At 45.2% G+C, this 18,128-nt stretch overlaps 2 protein-coding genes across 4 annotated transcripts in view; one reads left to right on the forward strand and one right to left on the reverse strand.

Annotated features, from left to right (window-relative positions):
- Window positions 1–1,356: 1,356 nt before the first annotated feature.
- On the reverse strand, window positions 1,357–12,838 carry SDF2 (stromal cell derived factor 2). 3 transcript variants are annotated; one of them, XM_009251431.4, is made up of 5 exons: window positions 12,716–12,838; window positions 12,396–12,609; window positions 8,054–8,250; window positions 4,236–4,292; window positions 1,357–2,030 (listed from the first exon to the last, which is right to left on the reverse strand). In XM_009251431.4, the coding sequence occupies exons 2-5, from the start codon at window positions 12,544–12,546 to the stop codon at window positions 1,743–1,745; spliced, it is 693 nt and encodes a 230-aa protein (XP_009249706.1). In that variant the 5' UTR covers window positions 12,547–12,609; window positions 12,716–12,838; the 3' UTR covers window positions 1,357–1,742. The 3 variants fall into 3 exon arrangements, with proteins under 3 accessions (XP_009249706.1, XP_063574636.1, XP_054392530.1); XM_063718566.1 differs by lacking the exon at window positions 4,236–4,292; XM_054536555.2 differs by lacking the exons at window positions 12,396–12,609; window positions 12,716–12,838 and adding an exon at window positions 11,988–12,116.
- Window positions 12,839–12,843: 5 nt separating this feature from the next.
- The window catches only part of SUPT6H (SPT6 homolog, histone chaperone and transcription elongation factor), a 40,187-nt gene continuing 34,902 nt past the window's right edge, over window positions 12,844–18,128 (forward strand). The window contains exon 1 of the mRNA XM_024235017.3: window positions 12,844–13,012. The gene's annotated coding sequence lies outside the window, so the exon portion shown is untranslated. The remainder of the gene's footprint in view (window positions 13,013–18,128) is intronic.

The following is an 18,128-nucleotide window of genomic DNA, read 5'->3' on the forward strand; positions in this document are numbered from 1 at the left end:
GCTGGATTCCTATTCCAAAATGATTTATTAGTTTTAAGAATTCAGGCCGGGCGCGGTGGCTCACACCTGTTATCCCAGCACTTTGGGAGGCCAAGGTGGGCGGATCACACGAGGTCAGGAGTTCAAGACCAGCCTGGCCAATATGGTGAAACCCCATCTCTACTAAAAATACAAAAATTAGTCAGGTGTGGTGGTGGGCGCCTGTAGTCCCAGCTACTCAGGAGGCTGAGGCAGGGGAATCACTTGAACCTGGGTGGCCGAGGTTGCAGTGAGCCGAGATTGCGCCACTGCACTCCAGTCTGGGCGACAGAGTGAGACTCCATCTTAAAAAAAAAAAAAAGAATTCAGGCAGTAGGCCAGGCATGGTGGCTCACCCCTGTAATCCCCAGCACTTTGGGAAGCCACAGCATAAGGATCACTTGAGCCCAGGAGTTTCAGACCAGCCTGGGTAACACAGTGAGACCTTATCTCTACGATAAATCAAAAACTGACACAGGAGGATCACTTGAGCCCAGGAGGTCAAGGCTGTAATAAGCCACGATTGTGCCCCTCCCGCCTGGGTGACAGAGCAAAGACCTTGTCTCAAATTAAAAAAAAAGAAAAAAAGAATTCAAGCAGTTACTCAACTTTTCTGCTGCACTGATAAAAACGCAGTATTACCCTATATGAATTCTGTGAAGATTAAATGAGGTAAGATCTATAGGCCAGGCGCGGTGGCTCACGCCTGTAATCTCAGCACTTTGGGAGGCCGAGGCAGGCGGATCACCAGGTCAGGAGATCGAGACCATCCTGGTTAATACAGTGAAACCCTGTCTCTACTAAAAATACAAAAAAATTTAGCCGGGTGTGGTGGCAGGCGCCTGTAGTACCGGCTACTCGGGAGGCTGAGGCAAGAGAATGGTGTGAACCCAGGAGGTGGAGTTTGCAGTGAGCCGAGATCGTGCCACTGCACTCCAACCTGGGCAACAGACCGAGACTCTGTCTCAAAAATAAATAAATAAAAAAAAAGATTTATAATATGGTACCTAGTATTTAGCAGTGAATAAATACTGGTTCTTTCTTTCTACCTCTACCCCTTTTTCTCATTTGCAGTAACAGATACAAAGCAAACATTTCACTGGCTATTTATTATGCTGTATTCTCTGAGAGTTTTTAGCTATAATTAGTCAAAGATCAATTAAAGATGAGATGCCTGGAGAAAAGTCAAAGTAGAGAGAGAAAAGGTTTGTATGCAAGTAAAGCTCTTAAAAGGGCCCACATTGGAGCTTCATAGTGTCTCCAAAGAGTCTTAGGACTCAAGGATTAAGCAGCTAATGAAATAGCACACCTAATAAATAACAACACAGTGACTCATAATAAAATTATTGTTTTTATCATTTTGGAGAGAGAAAATAGGGGAAAAATCACATAAACAGTCCATGATGCCAAGCTCCTGAAGAGTAAAAAGTTTCCCAGCTAAGAGGGATGTTCCCCTCAGTTTATCAGTATGAATAAAAAGCATCTGCCCCTTTACCAGCAAGTCCTCTACTCAGAAAGAACTGACCCACGCAAATCTGGGAGAGTGACTAGTTCAAGTATGCGGGGCTGAAGTTTCCAAACACAGCCACTATTTTCTGTTGTATATCTTCATCTCAATGGTAACACGGCCACTGCCCAAGGAACTTGTGACAGGGATCCCAAGGTGAGGCAGCAACAGACGTCTGTGAACATTGTGCATTAACAGTGGCTCAGAGCCTCTAGATTCATAGCTCTGCATGGTGGGCTTCTGCCTTCAACAACTCACTGGGCTTCATGAAGATGCCTTCCATGGCTTTCCAGTAGTTGTTCTGACTTGGCTGGGCCATGCCATGCACCTCTTTTTGCCCACTGATAGGTCGACCATATTGTTCTCCTGTGACAGACAGCAGTACCTCAGTGGAAGAGTGTTTGAACCGCACCTCACCATCTCTCACCCAGTAGGGTCCATTACAGAGTACTGTCCAGTCATCCAGATAATCACCTTCACCTTCCTCACCAAAAGCACTCACTTCCTAGAAAATACAGAAGGTAGTAACATTAGCATGGCTGGCAAGGGCTTGAAAAGGGGTGGGAGGCAATGGGAAGAAAAAGAAGGCCACCTTGAAGTAAAAAATCAGAGGGGCCAGGCTCATGCCTGTAATCCTAGCACTTTGGGAGGCTGAGCGGGGCAGATCACTTGAGCCCAGGAGTTTGAGACCAGCCTGGGCAACATGGTGAAACCCTATCCCTAAAAAAAAATACAAAAGAAATTAGCTGAGGTCAGGAGTTCAAGACCAGCCTGACCAACATGGAGAAACCCTGTCTCCACTAAAAATACAAAAATAGCTGGGTGTGGTGGCACATGCCTGTAATCCCAGCTACTCGGGAGGCTGAGGCAGGAGAATCACTTGAACCCGGGAGGCGGAGGTTGCGGTGAGCCGAGATCACACCATTGCACTCCAGCCTGGGCAACAAGAGCAAAACTCTGTCTCAAAAAAAAAAGAAATTAGCCGGCCATGGTGGCACATGCCTATGGTACCCAGCTACTACAGCTATCACCTGAGTCCAGGGGATCAAGGCTGCAATGAGCTGTGATCATACCACTGCACTCCAGCTTGGATGACAGAGCAAGACCCCATCTCAAAAAAAAAAAAAAAAAAAAAAAAAAAATTCAGCTGCTTTCCAGTGTTGTTATTTTATTTATTTATTTATTTATTTTGAGACAGAGTATCGCTCTTGTTGGCCAGGCTGGAGTGCAATGGCGCGATCTCGGCTCACGACAACCTACGCCTCCCAGGTTCAAGTGATTTTCCTGCCTCAGCCTCCCTAGTAGCTGGGATTACAGGCATGTGCCACCATGCCCGGCTAATTTTGTATTTTTAGTAGAGACAGGGTTTCTCCATGTTGGTCAGGCTGGTCTCGAATTCCCAACCTCAGGTAATCCGCCCGCCTCGGCCTCCCAAAGTGCTGGGATTACAGGTATGAACCACCGCGCCTGGCCATTCCAGTGTTGTTTAAAATAAACCATGAACCATGGAAAAAGACGAAACACACAAAGGACGTAGGAGGAAAAAAATTCGTTGCTGTAAGATTATGGTCCATGGTTCCTAATTGAGTCATGGCATCAAAAAGAAAGGAAAAAAAAAGATTATGGTCCAAACACTTATTTTGCAATTAATACTATAGTTGCCTTATATTTTCTATTACAGTGTTAAAACAGAATTTCTTTTTTTTTTTTTTTTTTTCTTTTTAAGACTTGGGATCGTGGCCAGGCACGGTAGCTCATGCCTATAATCCCAGCAATTTGGGAGAGCAAGGCGGGCAGATCACCTGAGGTCAGGAGTTCAAGACCAGCCTGGCCAACATGGTAAAACCCCATCTCTACTAAAAATACAAAAATTAGCCAGGTGTGGTGGCAGGCGCCTGTAATCCCAGCTATTCAGGAGGCTGAAGCAGGAGAATCGCTTGAACCGGGCAGGCGGAGGTTGCCATGAGCCAAAGGTTGCAGTGAGCCGAGATTGCACCACTGCACTCCAGCCTAGGTGACAAGAGCGAAACTTTGTATCAAAAAAAAAAAAAAAAAAAAACAGTTAGGATCTTGCTCTGTTGCCCAGGCTAGAGTGCAGTGCCTCAAGTGGTCTTACGGCCTCACCTCCTGAGTAGCTAAGACTACAGGCATATACCACCACACCCAGGTAATTAAGTTTTTTTGTAGGCAATTGTGTTGCCTTGGCTGGCCTCAAACTCCTGGTCTTAAATGATTCTCCCCACTTGGTCTTTCAGGGTGCTGGGATTACAGGTGTGAGCCACCGTGCTGGCTTTAAAATACTTTACTTTTTTGAGACAGCATCTCGCTCTGTCGCCCAGGCTGGAGTGCAGTGGCATAATCTCGGCTCTCTGCAACCTCCACCTCTTGGGTTCTAGCGAGTCTCATGCCTCAGCCTCTGGAATAGCTGGGATTACAGGCATGTGCTACCACACCCAGCTAATTTTGGTATTTTTTAATAGAGATGGGGGTTTCACCATGTTGATCAGGCTGGTCTCAAACTCCCAGCCTCAAGTGATCCACCTACCTCAGCGTACTGAATTGCTGGGAGTACAGGCATGAGCCACCACATTCGGCCCTTAAAATACTTTATATCTCTTGTTATTTGACTTTAAATATTACTGCTTCATTCTCTTAACTAGATTTTAAATGACAAGTTCAAAAGGGAATGGACTCTTGGAGTCAGGCTGACCTTGAATCTCAACTCGATCCCTTCTTCTGTAAATCCTTTGAGCCTTTGTTTTCTCCTCTATAAAATGATCACAATATCACCTTACAGAGCAACTGTGAGAATTAAATGATAGCAAATATTAACTGAGCAAAACATAGCAAGTTCTCTACATTCTTTTCTTTCTTTCTTTCTAATAAGGCAGTGAGAGAGAGAGAGCAAGTTCTCTATATTCTACTCTTCATCTAAATCCCATCCTCCTTAAGGCCAAATATTCAGTTTCTATACGATGGCAATTGAAAAATTACTGATTATTTCAGAAGTGTGTGTGTGTGTGTGTGTGTATACACTCTACTTGATAAAATTGTTCCCAGGAGGGCACCAGCATGTAATTCTGATACTGCTATATTCGTATACTGGAACTGAACTGAAGTTCAATACATGGATGGCAGATGGTAGGAACAAGGTATCCTACTGTTGGAGTGGGAATTTACAAATTAGCACAGGGAGGAGGCTGGGACGATCTATGTGGTAATGGATTACAACTAAAGACATCAATAAGAACCCCAGCCAGGCACAGTGGGGCATGCCTGTATTCCCAGCTACTTGGAAGGCTGAGGCAAGAGGACTGCTTGAGCCAAGGAGTTCGAGGCTCTAGTGCACTATGATCACACGTGTGAGTAGCCACTGCACTCCAGCCTGGATAATATAGCAAGAACCCATCTTAAAAAAAAAAAAAGAAAAAGAAACCTCATTTAACTTAATATATAAGATACAGATGGCTATGCAAATAAAAATTTATAGATACGTATATATACATGAGTAAGCATACACAGGTAACAGTTCTTCTTTTTTTTTATTTTTTTTTGAGACGGAGTCTCGCCCTGTCACCCAGGCTGGAGTGCAATGGTGCAATCTTGGCTCACTGCAACCTCCACCTCCCAGGTTCAAACGATTCTCCTACCTCAGCCTCCCGAGTAGCTGGGATTACAGGCTCCCGCCACCATGCCCAGCTAATTTTTGTACTTTAGTAGATACGGGGTTTCACCATGTTAGCCAGGCTGGTCTTTAACTCCTGACCTCGTGATCCGCCCACCTCGGCCTCGCAAAGTGCTGGGATTATAGGCGTGAGCCACTGCACCCGGACTACAGTTATTTATTCTGTCAAGTGAGAGGGCCTAAAAGAAACACTCCAGTAGCAACAAGCTTACATAAGGCCTAGAACTTGGTTTTAATATCATTCTCCAATAAAAGGAAGCAGAGCTCCTTGGAGAAATAGCTGATTCTAGTACTGGAGCAAGAAATAAACAAGATGAGCCTGGAGCATCTTTTGGTGCCAGAAAGGAAAGAAGTGCTTTAAAGTGCACGCACATATACACAAAAACACAATGGGATACTACCAATGGACACAAAGCCAGCTGAAAGAATTCCCAATGGCCGAAGTTGGAACAACTTGAGCAACAAAATATAGCAGCATTAGATTATAACAAAATATAAACTATCCATAAGTTTATACTAATGTAAATAACTGAATAAATAAACAAATTGGGGAAAAGACACAAATCCCCAATATGGAAAAATCCCAAATAAAATATGTAGATATGCCACCCTAAGGTAGACAGAGTATAACTCTCCAGTCTGTAAGAGTGAAATGCACATAGTGACTTCCTTCCAAAAAGTGTATGGAAAGGGGGAAAATGAAAAGAATAACTTTACAGGAGAAACCTAACGAACAAACACTACTTCAGCCAGGTAATCAAGGTCAACATCAACAGTCATAAATCATAAAGATAGTATGTACCCCTGATATGATGGGATACAAATGGCACTTTACCTCTGTGATCTTCCTCCGAAACCCTTTATAAGTCCAGTCTAATCACAAGAAAAACAAATTCCAACAGAGGGGCAATCTACAATACACCTGACCAGCACTCCTCAAAGCCGTCAAGGTCATCAAAAACTAGGGAAGCCTGAAAAACTGTCACAGCCAAGAACAGCCTAATGAGACATGGCAAGTATATGTAATGTGGTATTTTGGAATGGAAAAAGAACATTAGGTAAAAACTAAGGGAGCGGGCACAGAGGCCTCACGCCTGTAATCCCAGCACTTTGGGAGGCCAAGGTTGGGTGGATCACGAGGTCAGGAGCTCGAGACCAGCCTGGACAACATGGTGAAACCCCGTCTCTATTGAAAATGCAAAAATCAGCCGGGCGTGGTGGCAGGTGCCCGTAATCCCAGCTACTCAGGAGGCTGTGGCAGGAGAATAGCTTGAACCTGGGAGGCAGAGGTTGCAGTGAGCTGAGATCGCGCCATTGCACTCCAGCCTGGCACAGAGCGAGACTCCCTCTCAAAAAACAAAACAAAAAAAACAAAGGGAATCAGAAAAAAACTATAATCTTTAGTTAATAAAACTGTATGAATATTGCTTCATTAAATATAGCAAATTTACCCTTTGAAGGTAAGATGTTAATAGGGAAAACTGCATACCGGGGCTGGGGATAGGGAAGGAGTCATTAAGGGGTCTACATCCCCTGACAACTCAAGGCTTAAAACAGTGGCACAAGGCCGGGTGCAGTGGCTTATGCTTGTAATCCCAGCACTTTGGGAGGCTGAGGCAGGCAGATAGCTTGAGCTCAGGAGTTTGAGACCAGCCTGGGCAACATGGCAAAACCCCGTATCTATAAAAAAAAAAAAAAATACAAAAATTAGCCAGGCATGGTGGCGTGAGCCTGTAGTGGGGGCTGAGGTGGGAGAATTGCTTGAGCCCAGGAGGCTGAGGCTGCAGTGAGCAAGATCACACATCACTTGCACTACAACCTGGGTGACAGAGCGAGACCCTGTTTAAAAACAAAAAACATAGTGACACAAAAGCAAATCTATTTTCCTAATGTAACTAGTCAGCATCATTAAAAAAAAAAAAAACTACAAGTTGGAAAACATTGGGTTTCTTTATTGCAGGATATCAGAATTTATGATATGCTAATGTATACCCAGTCTGTCTGTCCTTCTCATTTCTTGATTTGGTTTAGTTGTCTCCACTTTGACCAGAAACAATTTTCTTCACACTTATAAAACAAAACCGGCTGGGCGCAGTGGCTCATGCCTATAATCCCAACACTTCCGGGAGGCAGAGGTGGGTGGATCACCTGAAGTCAGGAGTTCGAGACCAGCCTGACCAATATGGTGAAAACCCATCTCTACTAAAAACACAAAAATCAGGCCAGGCGCGGTGACTCGCACTTGTAATCCCAGCACTTTGGGAGGCCAAAGCGGGCAGATCACAAGGTCAGGAGTTCCAGACCAGCCTGGCCAACATAGTGAAACCCCATCTCTACTAAAAATACAAAAAAAAAATTAGCAGGGTGTGGTGGCACACGCCAGTAGTCCCAGCCACTCGGGAGGCTGAGGTGGGAGAACCACTTGAACCCGGGAGGCAGAGGTCGCAGTGAGCTGAGATCATGCCATCGCACTCCAGCCTGGGTGACAGAGTGAGACTCCATCTCAAAAAAATAAAAATAAAAACAAAAACAAAAATTAGCCGGGCATGGTGGCATGCGCCTGTAATCCCAGCTACTTGGGAGACGGAGGCAGGAGACTTGCTTGAACCCAGAGGCGGAGGTTGCAGTGAGCCAAGATCATGCCACCGCACTGCAGCCTGGGTGACAGAGTGAGACTTCGTCTCAAAAACAAAAAAAAACCCACACAAAAACAGAGCCATTTCCCCAGGTCTGCACAAAAGAGAACATCTACACCTAGAAAAGAAACAGTTAAGAACCAAGAGATCAAACAAGCACCGACTGAGTAATGCAGAGCAGCAATGATCCATCGAAAGCCACCTCACCTGGTTTCCAGAAAGAGGTGAAGTGAAGTGGTGACTATGGAGGTTTCGGCCAGTGTTGACATGTGTCAGCCGGATGGGCTGGCCACACTTGATGGGGGTTCCCCTCTCACACACTGTGGCAGTCTTCCCCCGTATCCTCCAGTAACTGTTGCTGTCATCCACAGAGGTTACACCTGTCACTGACTGCTGCCCACTGCCTGCAGTTAAGAAAAGAAAGGCAACTCTCTTTCTCTGCCATGGACAACATGCTCAGAGACAGAAGCTTGAGTGCGCTCAAGATTCACCTTCACCTGTAACCCACCACCATGGCCAAGGAAGACACGCTGCTGAAGGTGTAACGGATATTAATACTGCTTTACAAGAGGCTGAAGACCGCCCTCAGCCATGATGGCCTAGCAGGTGGAACCTGCAAAGCTGCCAAAGCCTTAGACAAGGGCCAAGCCCATCTTTGTGTGCTTGCATCCAAATGTGAAGAACCTATGTATGTCAAGCTAGGGGTGGCCCTTTGTGCTGAACACCAAATCAACCCAATTAAGGTTGATGACCTTAAGAAACCAGAGAAATGGCTAAGCCTTTGTAAAACTGATAGATAAGGAAAACTTCATAAAGTGGTTGGTTGCAATTGTGTCACAGTGAAGGGCTACAGCAAAGAATTTCAGGCCAAGGATGTGACTGTGTACTTCAAATGCAAGAGATTAACAAATAAATTTGGTACCCATTCCTCAAAAAAACAACGGCAAGTGAGCTCAGCCTCACCCTTCTTGCCTATGGCCAATATTGTGCCCTGTGTCATAAAACAGGTAAGAAGGGGTGGGGAGAAAAATGCTATGCTTGGCAATATTTTTTCTTCCACAACATTAAAATATTTATAAAAAATACAAAATGTGCTGGGCGTGGTGGCTCACGCTTGTAATCCCAGCACTTTAGGAGTGAAATTTTTTTAGGCTGGGTGTGGCGGCTCACACCTATAATCCTAGCACTTTGGGAGGCTGAGGCAGTTGGATTGCTTGAGCCCAGGAATTCAAGACCAGCCTGGGCAACATGGCAAAAACCCATCTCTACTAAAAATACAAAAATTAGCTGGGCGTGGTGGTGGCAGCCTGTAATCCCAGCTATTTGGGAGGCTGAGGCAGGAGAATCGCTTGAACCCGGGGGGTGGAGGTTGCAGTGAGCCAAGATCGCGCGACTGCCCTCCAGCCTGGATGACAGAGCCAGACTCCGTCTCAAAAAAAAAAGAAAATACAAACTGTGTCCACATAATACTAGTTATTATATGATAAAGTATACTTAAGGGTATGTCATATCAGAAAATTCTAAGAATTTGCATCAAAGGATATCCAAAGCACAAATCTATGTGACTTTTTTGAGGCACAGGCAGTGCTAACCTATACACACTAGCCTGGATAGCCCCTAACGTGTCTAATCATATAATTTTAACATGTTTGTAATATTATTCATGTTCATTAACTATTACAAAAAAATTTTTGTATTTCACAATTAAAATGAGACTACTTTATGTTGCCAACTTTAAGCAGCCATTACAGCTCCCAATTCCCATGAGTGGTCAAGTATTATAAATGTATTCTTTGAGCAGGGCACGGTGGCTCACGCCTGGATCCCAGCACTTTGGGAGGCTGAGGCGGGCAGAACACGAGGTCAGGAGTTCGAGACCAGCCTGGCCAACATGGTTAAACCCCATCTCTACTAAAAATATAAAAATTAGCTGGGCGTGGTCGCATGCGCCTGTAATCCCAGCTACTTGGGAGGCTGAGGCAGAAGAATTGCTTGCATCCAGGAGGCGGAGGTTGCAGTGAGCCGAGATCACATCATCGCACTCCAGCCTGGGTGGCAGGGCAAGACTCTGTCTCAAACAACAACAAAAAAAAGTATCCTTGGAGGTCTGGCACAGTGGCTCATGCCTGTAATCCAAGCACTTTGGGAAGGTGAGGTGGGAGGATCCCTTGAGTCCAGGAGTTCGAGACCAGCCTCAGCAACATAGCAAAATGCAGTCTCTAAATGTACATATATATATATGTATATTTTTTTTTTTTGAGACAGGGTCCCTCTTGTCACTCAGGCTGGAGTGCAGTGGCACGATCACAGCTCGCCACAGTCTTGACCTCCCAGGCTCAGGTGATCCTCCTACCTCAGCCTCCCAGTAGCTGGGATTTCAGGTGCCTGCCACCACACCTGGCTAATTTTTCCATTTTTTGTAAAGATGGGTTTTTGCCATGTTGCCCAGGCTGGTCTCAAATTCCTGGGCTCAAGCAATCCAACTGCCTCAGCCTCCCAAAGTGCTAGGATTATAGGTGTGAGCCACTACACCCAGACTAAAAAAAAATTTTTATATTTAAAAGAAAAAAAAAGAGGCTGGCCACAGTGGCTCACCGTCAATCCCAGCACTTTGGGAGGTCAAGGTGGGCAGATAGCTTGAGCCCAGGAATTCAAGACCAAGCCTAGGCAACTGACAAAACTCCATCTCTACAAAAGACGCAAAAAATTAATCAGGTGTGGTGGAGTGCACTTGTAGTCCCAGCTACTCAGGAGGCTGAGATGTGAGGATTGCTTGAGCCCAGGAGGTCAAGGCTGCAATGAGTCGTAATTGTGTCACTGCCAATTACACAGGTAAATGTAGCCAACTATCAGCTCCTTTCTACTGTCTCCTTCCACTCAGCTCATGACTTTATTATATCTTTTTTCAGAAAAGGCAAACCAAGTCTCCCTTCCTACTTCTGGTTACTGCCTTACAGCTCTCTGGGTCCTCACAGCCACGCTTCACTAAACCATGGTCTACATTTTGTCTCCTACATTTTCTGCTTTCTATTCAACCTTTCACTTCCTCCTCCAAATCCTTATACCTTGGGATTATCCAAAGTTCTATGCCTGGCCTTCATCTGTTTCTACCCGTAGTTCTTAAACAATTGTTGAGGGTCAGGACAAAAGCATTTGTATTTTTAACAAGTTTCTCAAGTTATTCAAATTGATCCCAGATAAAGAACCACAGTTCATCCTGGGCAATTTCATCTACAACCCTGACATCTTCAACCACAGTCTGTACAAGATGTTGAATTTAATGTTGTATCTCAGGCTCAGCACAGATCCCTTTTCTGAGCTCCAGACTGAACCTGGTTCCCAAATCTGGCTGTCCATCAGAACCACCTGAAGAGCTTTTTAAACCTACAGATTGCTACTGCCAAGCCTCTGTCCACCTCCACTCTAATTCAGTAGATCCAAAGTAGGAAACCAAAACAAATTAAAAAATAAGCCTGACAACATGGTAGGTGTTCACTGAATGGGTGCTAGGATTATTAAGACATCGCAGAGATGATAACTCACGTCCTTGCCTAGTCTAACTGATCAGATGGGTTTTGGGAATCATGAACCAGACTAGCCCACCTGACAGAACTCTTTCCTCCCTCAGCAAACAGCATCATCAGTCATCCAAAACAGAAATCTACCAGCTATCTTAGATGCCTCTCACATCTCACTAGCTGACCTTCATTCTTTTTTTTAATCTTTTTTTTCAGGCAGATAAGACTTTCTTTTTTTGGTCTGTTTTTATTATATTGTAATTTTTTTGACTGATTATCACCACTGAATCTCCTGTATGTAGTACAATTCTCGCCATGTAGTAGGAACTCATTAAGACCTATGCTGAATGAATGAATCCACAAATAATTTATTACTAAACATTTTAATTTCAAACGCTTAAAAAAAAAAGTTTTCTCTGTAATTCCTGTCCCTGCTCCAAGTTCCTTACAATAAGGAGGTTAAGGTTTGGGTAGAAGGGGGCCAAAGATAGAAATTGAGGAGCAAGTGTAAGATGCAGAAGAGCTGGAAGACAAAGGGTTGTAGTCAACGAGTGAGCTCTTGGAGTTTAAAGTTTCAGATACAGTACTTACTGTAACTTTAAAATTTCAGACACAGCACTTACTGTCATTTTCTTGTTTGTCTCTAAAGCAGGCTTTGAACCTGGATAGATATGGATAGAACCCCGACTTTGTCATTTGCTAGCTGCAAGGCTTTGAATAAACGATTTAATTTCTCTGCGTCTGTTTCCTCATCTGTGAAATGAGGATAACAATAGTATCACCTTACAAGAATGTTAATAATCGGAAAAAGTACATAGGTAACGTGCCTGGCCTGTAGCTCACCAAATATTAGGTGGTGTTGCGATTAAGATGCCTTAGAACAACTCAGTTCTCCGACTCTCTAGACCTGAAGAACCTTCCCAGGGAACCCCTAACTCTCCCAGACCACACCCTCAGATTTTCTATAGGCCCCGCCCCTCCAGAGCCTCCCAGGCCTCCCTAGCCCACCCGAGCCCGGTCCCCAGCATTACCTGACCCATAGCGCACGTCGTGTGAGTGCAGTCGGACGTTGTGGCGCGTATTGAGTAGCTTCACCACCGAGCCGCAAGTAACGACAGCCAGGCTGGACGCTCCCACAGCGCTCCACAAACCCCCCAACAACAGCAGAGGTACTACCGCCATCCTAGCTGTATCGCGGAGCCCCAAATCTTCGAAGAAAACTCGGCCCCTCCCCGGAACCGGAAGCTGATGGCGAAACCACGGAGAGAAGGAAGTGAAGAAGCCCGAGTCTGATCTTTATGGTTTATTTGACTAGAGCGGCCTGAGAAACCGGCTGAGCCTGGTTACTTACGATACTCTCGCTCTCTTCCAGAGGCTCAGTGACAGCTGCCTTCCTGAGCCACTTCGGTTACCTTTCGCACCCACGGGACGAAAGCTTCCGAGAGCGGGAGGGAGAACAAGAAATGGCCCGCCCACTCTCGGTGACAGGGAGCCGGAAATGACGTAGCACGTTGACGCAGCAGCGGCGGCGGTGGCGGCGGAGGGGCTGTGCGGTGGGTCAGTGCTATCTTTTCCCAGTCTCGGTTCGACGACTCCATTTTCCTCGGTGGGGGCTTAGCGCACTGGAGGAGCGGCGGGCTTCAGACAGGTAAAGTTCCGACTGAAGAGCGTGTTTCTCGCAGGAGTCAGGTGGGGAACCGGGCTCCTAGGGCCTGGTCCCGTAAGGGAAGAGGCAATGGGGAGCCGTATGCGGGAAGAAGGGGGGGCCTGGCCTTCCCTGCTCTATGGTGGGAAGGGGGAGGAAAGCGCTGTAGTTGCTCAGAGTCTGAAAGCTTTTCCCAGGCCAGTGACACCCGGAACCCGTGAATTGGGTGGCACGTTGAATCAACAGGCTTCCTGGCATCCCGTCCTTCTCTCTGCAGGTTTTTAAAACTGGGCCACGCGAAAGGATTGGGGATGGAAGGGACCTGGGGCTTCTGAGCCAGGATCAGGTGATCGAGTTGTTTGTTCTGGGGATATGAATCCTACGGAGCTTTCAGCAGCTCGGCCATCAGGCTAGAGGGCGATGCCAAATTCCAGCTCTTTACATATTGCTGAATAATACAAATAGAACTTTTTGTAGATGGTGGCATCCTTCATCCCTTTCTAAAGATCGAAGGTCTTATAGAAGTCCTAAAGCCCGTCCATTCTCTATAGATTCATTTCCTCAAACGTTTGCCAGAGGCCTATCATGAACGTCAAAATTAGTTATTAAGTCAAAACTCTATCTTCTAGTTTCTACCTTTCTCCTCAGGCACTCCTTTGAACCAGCTGGAGAAGTTAATTTTTCTGGGTTGTTGCAAGAACTGATACTTATTTCAGAGGCCTAACATCTCTGAAAATACTTCCATGGAAATTCACTGTAATATCAAAAGTAAAAAGGGTGTATGAAGCTACATCATTAATGAGCATTAGGGAGTGTAAACAATATTGAATTTGATTAATTTCTTCGGAAAAATGTCTGGTTCCACTGTTTATCTGGAAGTTACCAGTTTGTAAGTCTTTGGTATTTTGATTACAGAAATATGACTGCTCTTCCATCAGCTGTGAATTTAGAGCCCTTTTTCACCAGTAATGTCCCTTTCACCAGTACAAGTACATTTTTATTCACTTGGCTTGTGTGGCTGCTAGATTGGATTAGCAGAGCCTTGCGACTCTAAGAGGTTTTAACTTCATCAGGAGATTAATTACATCAGAAAGTGGTACAGTCTGGAGAGGCTTAGTCAAATTTTACAGTTCTTCCTCTGAAAGCCTACCTAGTGTGGTGGAAACATATGATCTTTGTAGGCAAATACGTTTGCCCTGCTTCTATATTCTTGACCTTAATAAATGGCACTACCATCTGTCCTGCCTGTAATCCTTGTCTTCCTTCCTGTCCACTATTTCCCAATAAAATCAGTCACCAAATCCTGTCTCTCCCTGTAACTGTTCCCATCAGCATACAAATTATGTTCTGGTATCCTTCACATCCCTCTCCAACCACCCTGCCAGTTTTTTAAATTTCCACTCATAGATTTCTACCTGTACCAACTCAAATTTCTCACCTTTTATTCACTCTTCATTTTATACCAATCTGGCTTCTCTTCTGCCCACTCCATTTTTTTTTTTTTTTTTTTGGAGACAGGGTCTTGCTCTGTTGCCCAGGTTGGAGTGCAGTGGCCCCATCATAGCTCACTGCCACCTGGAACTCCTGAGCTCAAGCACTCCTCCTGAGGCAGCTTCTAGTAATCAAGTGCCACCGCATCTACTTTGCCCACTCCATTGAAGTTGCTCTTATCAAGGTCACCAGTGACTTCTATGTTGCCAAATCCAGTGGACACTTTGTTCTCATCTTACTCTGTCTCTGCAATATTCAACATAGTTACTCCTGTCGCCAAACTTTCATCTTGGCTTTATTGACATTTCGCTCTTGGATTTTCTCCATTTCTCTGGCTGTTCCTTCTGAGTCTCATTTGCTAGCCACTTTTGCTCTCTATCTGATGTCTAAATGTTGGGGCTGGTCGCGGTGGCTCGCGCCTATAATCCCAGCACTTTGGGAGGTCCAGGTGGGCGGATCACTTGAGGTCAGGAGTTCACGACCAGGCTGGCCAGCATGGTGAAACCCCATCTCTACTAAAAATACAAAAACTACCTGAGTGTGGCGACAAGCCTGTAATCGCAGCTACTTGGGAAGCTGAGGCAGGAGAATCACTTGAACCCAGGAGGCAGAGGTGCAGTGAGCAGAGATCGTGCCACTGCACTCCAGCATGGGCAACAGAACAAAACTCCATCTCAAAATATATCTATATCTACATATGTTGGAATTCTCACAGGAATCCTGAGCCCTCTACATGCTTCCCTTTAGGTAATCCAGCCCCATGGCTTTAATTACCACCCGAAAGTTGGCAACTCCAAAGTTTAAATCTCTAGTCCAGCCCTCTCCTCTGTGTTGCAGAATCACACGTCAAAAATGCCTGTTTAATTATCTCCATTTGGATATTTCTTAGGCACCCAAAGCTAACATAGCCAAAAGAAGTTTTGGTTTTCTCATCATTCCAAACCTTGTCTTCCCGTTTCACTGAGTGGTGCTCCTATCTGCAGGGTTACCAAAGATAGACCTCTGAGAATCATCTTTGTTCTTCTCCTTTACTACTCCTCTTCCCCAGTCTTTCAGTAAGTCTTGTCACTTCCACTTCCAGAATGTTTTTGTAATCTGTCTTCTATTCTCCATCTTCACTGCTACCACCTTATTCCAAGCCACCACCATCTTTTGCCTGGGCTACCACAACAGTATCTTCAGTTTTCCCTGGTTTCCACTCAGATCTTCCTCCAGTTCATTTTCCATGTAACAGAATTGGATCAGGGCAGATCATGTCATTTCCCTACTTAAAACTCTCCAGTGACTTTCTGTGGCCTTTACGCCATGGTATGCTTGAGCATACCTCTCCCTCATAGACTGCTGCCTTCACCTGCCATCAGCCTCAGGACATCACCTATTATATACCACGTTCTTGCCCACTTTCTCTACTGGAACCTCTCCTCCTAGTTCTACAGGTCATATCCTACCTATTGACATCTCAGCCTAAGTAAACTCACTTTAGGTGAGATGAGAATATGCATTTCCTTCTTCGCTCTTAGAGCAAGGTTTATTTTATTTGTTGCCAATATGTCTCCTGCACCAGAATACAGGCATCCTAGGGGCATGGACCTAGTCTTGTACGTGCCTGGCATGTGGTAGGCACTCATTCAGTACATATTTATGCCAGGCATGGTGGTTCACGCCTATAATCCCAACACTTTGGGAGGCTGAGGCGGGCAGATCACCTGAGGTCAGGAGCTTGAGACCAGGCTGGCCAACATGGTGAAACCTCGTCTCTGTTAAAGATACAAAGAAAAAATTAGCTGGACGTGGTGGTGGGCGCCTGTAATCCCAGCTGCTTGGGAGGCTGAGGCAGGAGAATTGCTTGAACCCGGGAGGCGGAGGTTGCAGTGAGCCGAGATCGTGCCACTACACTCCAGCCTGGGCAATGGAGGGAGACTCTGTCTCAAAAAATAAAAATAAAAAAAAATATATATATATATATATATATGTATGTATTTGTCCTAGCTACCTGGGAGGCTGAGGTGAGATTATGGCTTGAGCCCAGGAGGTGGAGGCTGCAGTGAGATGTAATCACACCACTGCACTCCAGTCTGGGTGACAGAGCAGGACTCCATCTCAGAAAATAATAAATAAGTTTTTGTTGGATTAGCAAGTAAATTAAGTTCAGTTCTGCATTTAAAACCCTGCAGTGGCTTCCCAGTGCCTAGATCCTTATGACTTCTCCTCCAACCCTTATGAACCATTCTTCCTCTCCTGGGCCTTCTCTGTACCTGTCACAGTACATGTGTTGTGCTAGAAGCACACGTCTCCGACATCACTCCCCAAACCATCTCCAAAGAAGCCAGCTCCTCTGCTGAACTAATTCCTCCATACTCTTAAGGTCTTTGTTTAAAGTCACTTCCTCAAAACCAGGTTAGGTTGTCTTATTACAGGATCCCATGCTTTCCTTGTCATCACTTCTCTAAATCAGGGGTCACAAACTAAGGCCTGTGAGCCAAATAAGGTCGCCCCCATTCATTTACATATTATGTATGCTGTGCTACAGTGGCAGATCTGGCCCTATAGAGAAAAGGAAAGGTTTGCCAACCCCTGTGCTAGAGCAGGAACTATGCGTTCCCCAATGTGTGTACCACGAGGTTCAGTAACTGTTAATCTCTCTTTGTGTTGCAGGGGTTCTGAATCTGGTTACATATTTCAGTTGTGCTCTTCTTTAGCCCTTACCCTGTTTCTCTAAAGAAATGTGGGAAAAAAAGGAATACTTTTTTTTTTTTTTGAGATGGAGTCTCGCTCTGTCACCTTGGCTGGAGTGCAATGGCATGATCTTGGCTCACTGCAAGCTCCGACTCCCAGGCTCAAGCGATTCTCCTGCCTCAGCCTCCTGAGTAGCTGGGATTACAGGCGTGCACCACCACGCCCGGCTAATTTTTGTATTTTTAGTGGAGACAGGGTTTCATCATGCTGGCCAGGCTGGTCTCGAGTGTCTGACCTCAAGTGATCAGCCTGCCTCAGCCTCCCAAAGTGCTGGCATTATAGGCATGAGCCACCGCGCCCGGCCGAATAAATAATATTTTTAAATGAACAAAATTAACTTTTTCTGTATTTTAACATCTTGACTTCATGTAATTAGGTTTTCAGGGTTTTTTAAATTACAAAGAGTTCTGAATTCCAGATTTAAAAGGACTTAAGTAGACTCTAAATACTTTTATTTATTAAACTTCAGGTTTTGAAATTCCAAATTGGATATTCACTTATGGATACCTTTGGAATAGTCCTAGTCCCTTGCCCATAAAATATAGGATACAAGTGTAATCCCAGCACTATGGGAGGCCAAGACGGGCGGATCACAAGGTCAGGAGATTGAGACCATCCTGGCTAACATGGTGAAACCCCGTCTCTACTAAAAATACAAAAAAAAAAAAAAAAAAAATAGCTGGGCATGGTGGTGGGCGCCTGTAGTCCCAGCTACTTGGGAGGCTAAGGCAGGAGAATGGTGTGAACCCAGGAGGCGGAGCTTGCAGTGAGCCAAGATCATGCCACTGCACTCCAGCCTGGGTATCTGAGCGAGACTCTGTCTCAAAAAAAAAAAAAAAAAAATATATATATATATATATATATATATATATATGATACAAGACAAAGTGGA

Source organism: Pongo abelii, chromosome 19 (assembly GCF_028885655.2).
Source record: "Pongo abelii isolate AG06213 chromosome 19, NHGRI_mPonAbe1-v2.0_pri, whole genome shotgun sequence".
Classification (NCBI taxonomy): Eukaryota; Metazoa; Chordata; class Mammalia; order Primates; family Hominidae; genus Pongo; species Pongo abelii.

What these genes read in the sequence shown, in the direction of transcription:
- SDF2 (XM_009251431.4), bottom strand. Translation starts at nt 12,546, where the DNA reads ATGGCGGTAGTACCTCTGCTGTTGTTGGGGGGTTTGTGGAGCGCTGTG. An exon ending in CACCTCTTTCTGGAAACCAG is followed by an intron (nt 4,293 to 8,053) that starts GTGAGGTGGCTT and finishes ATCATTTTATAG; the next exon opens with AGGAGAAAACAAAGGCTCAA. An exon ending in GGATCGAGTTGAGATTCAAG is followed by an intron (nt 2,031 to 4,235) that starts GTCAGCCTGACT and finishes TGTATTTTCTAG; the next exon opens with GAAGTGAGTGCTTTTGGTGA.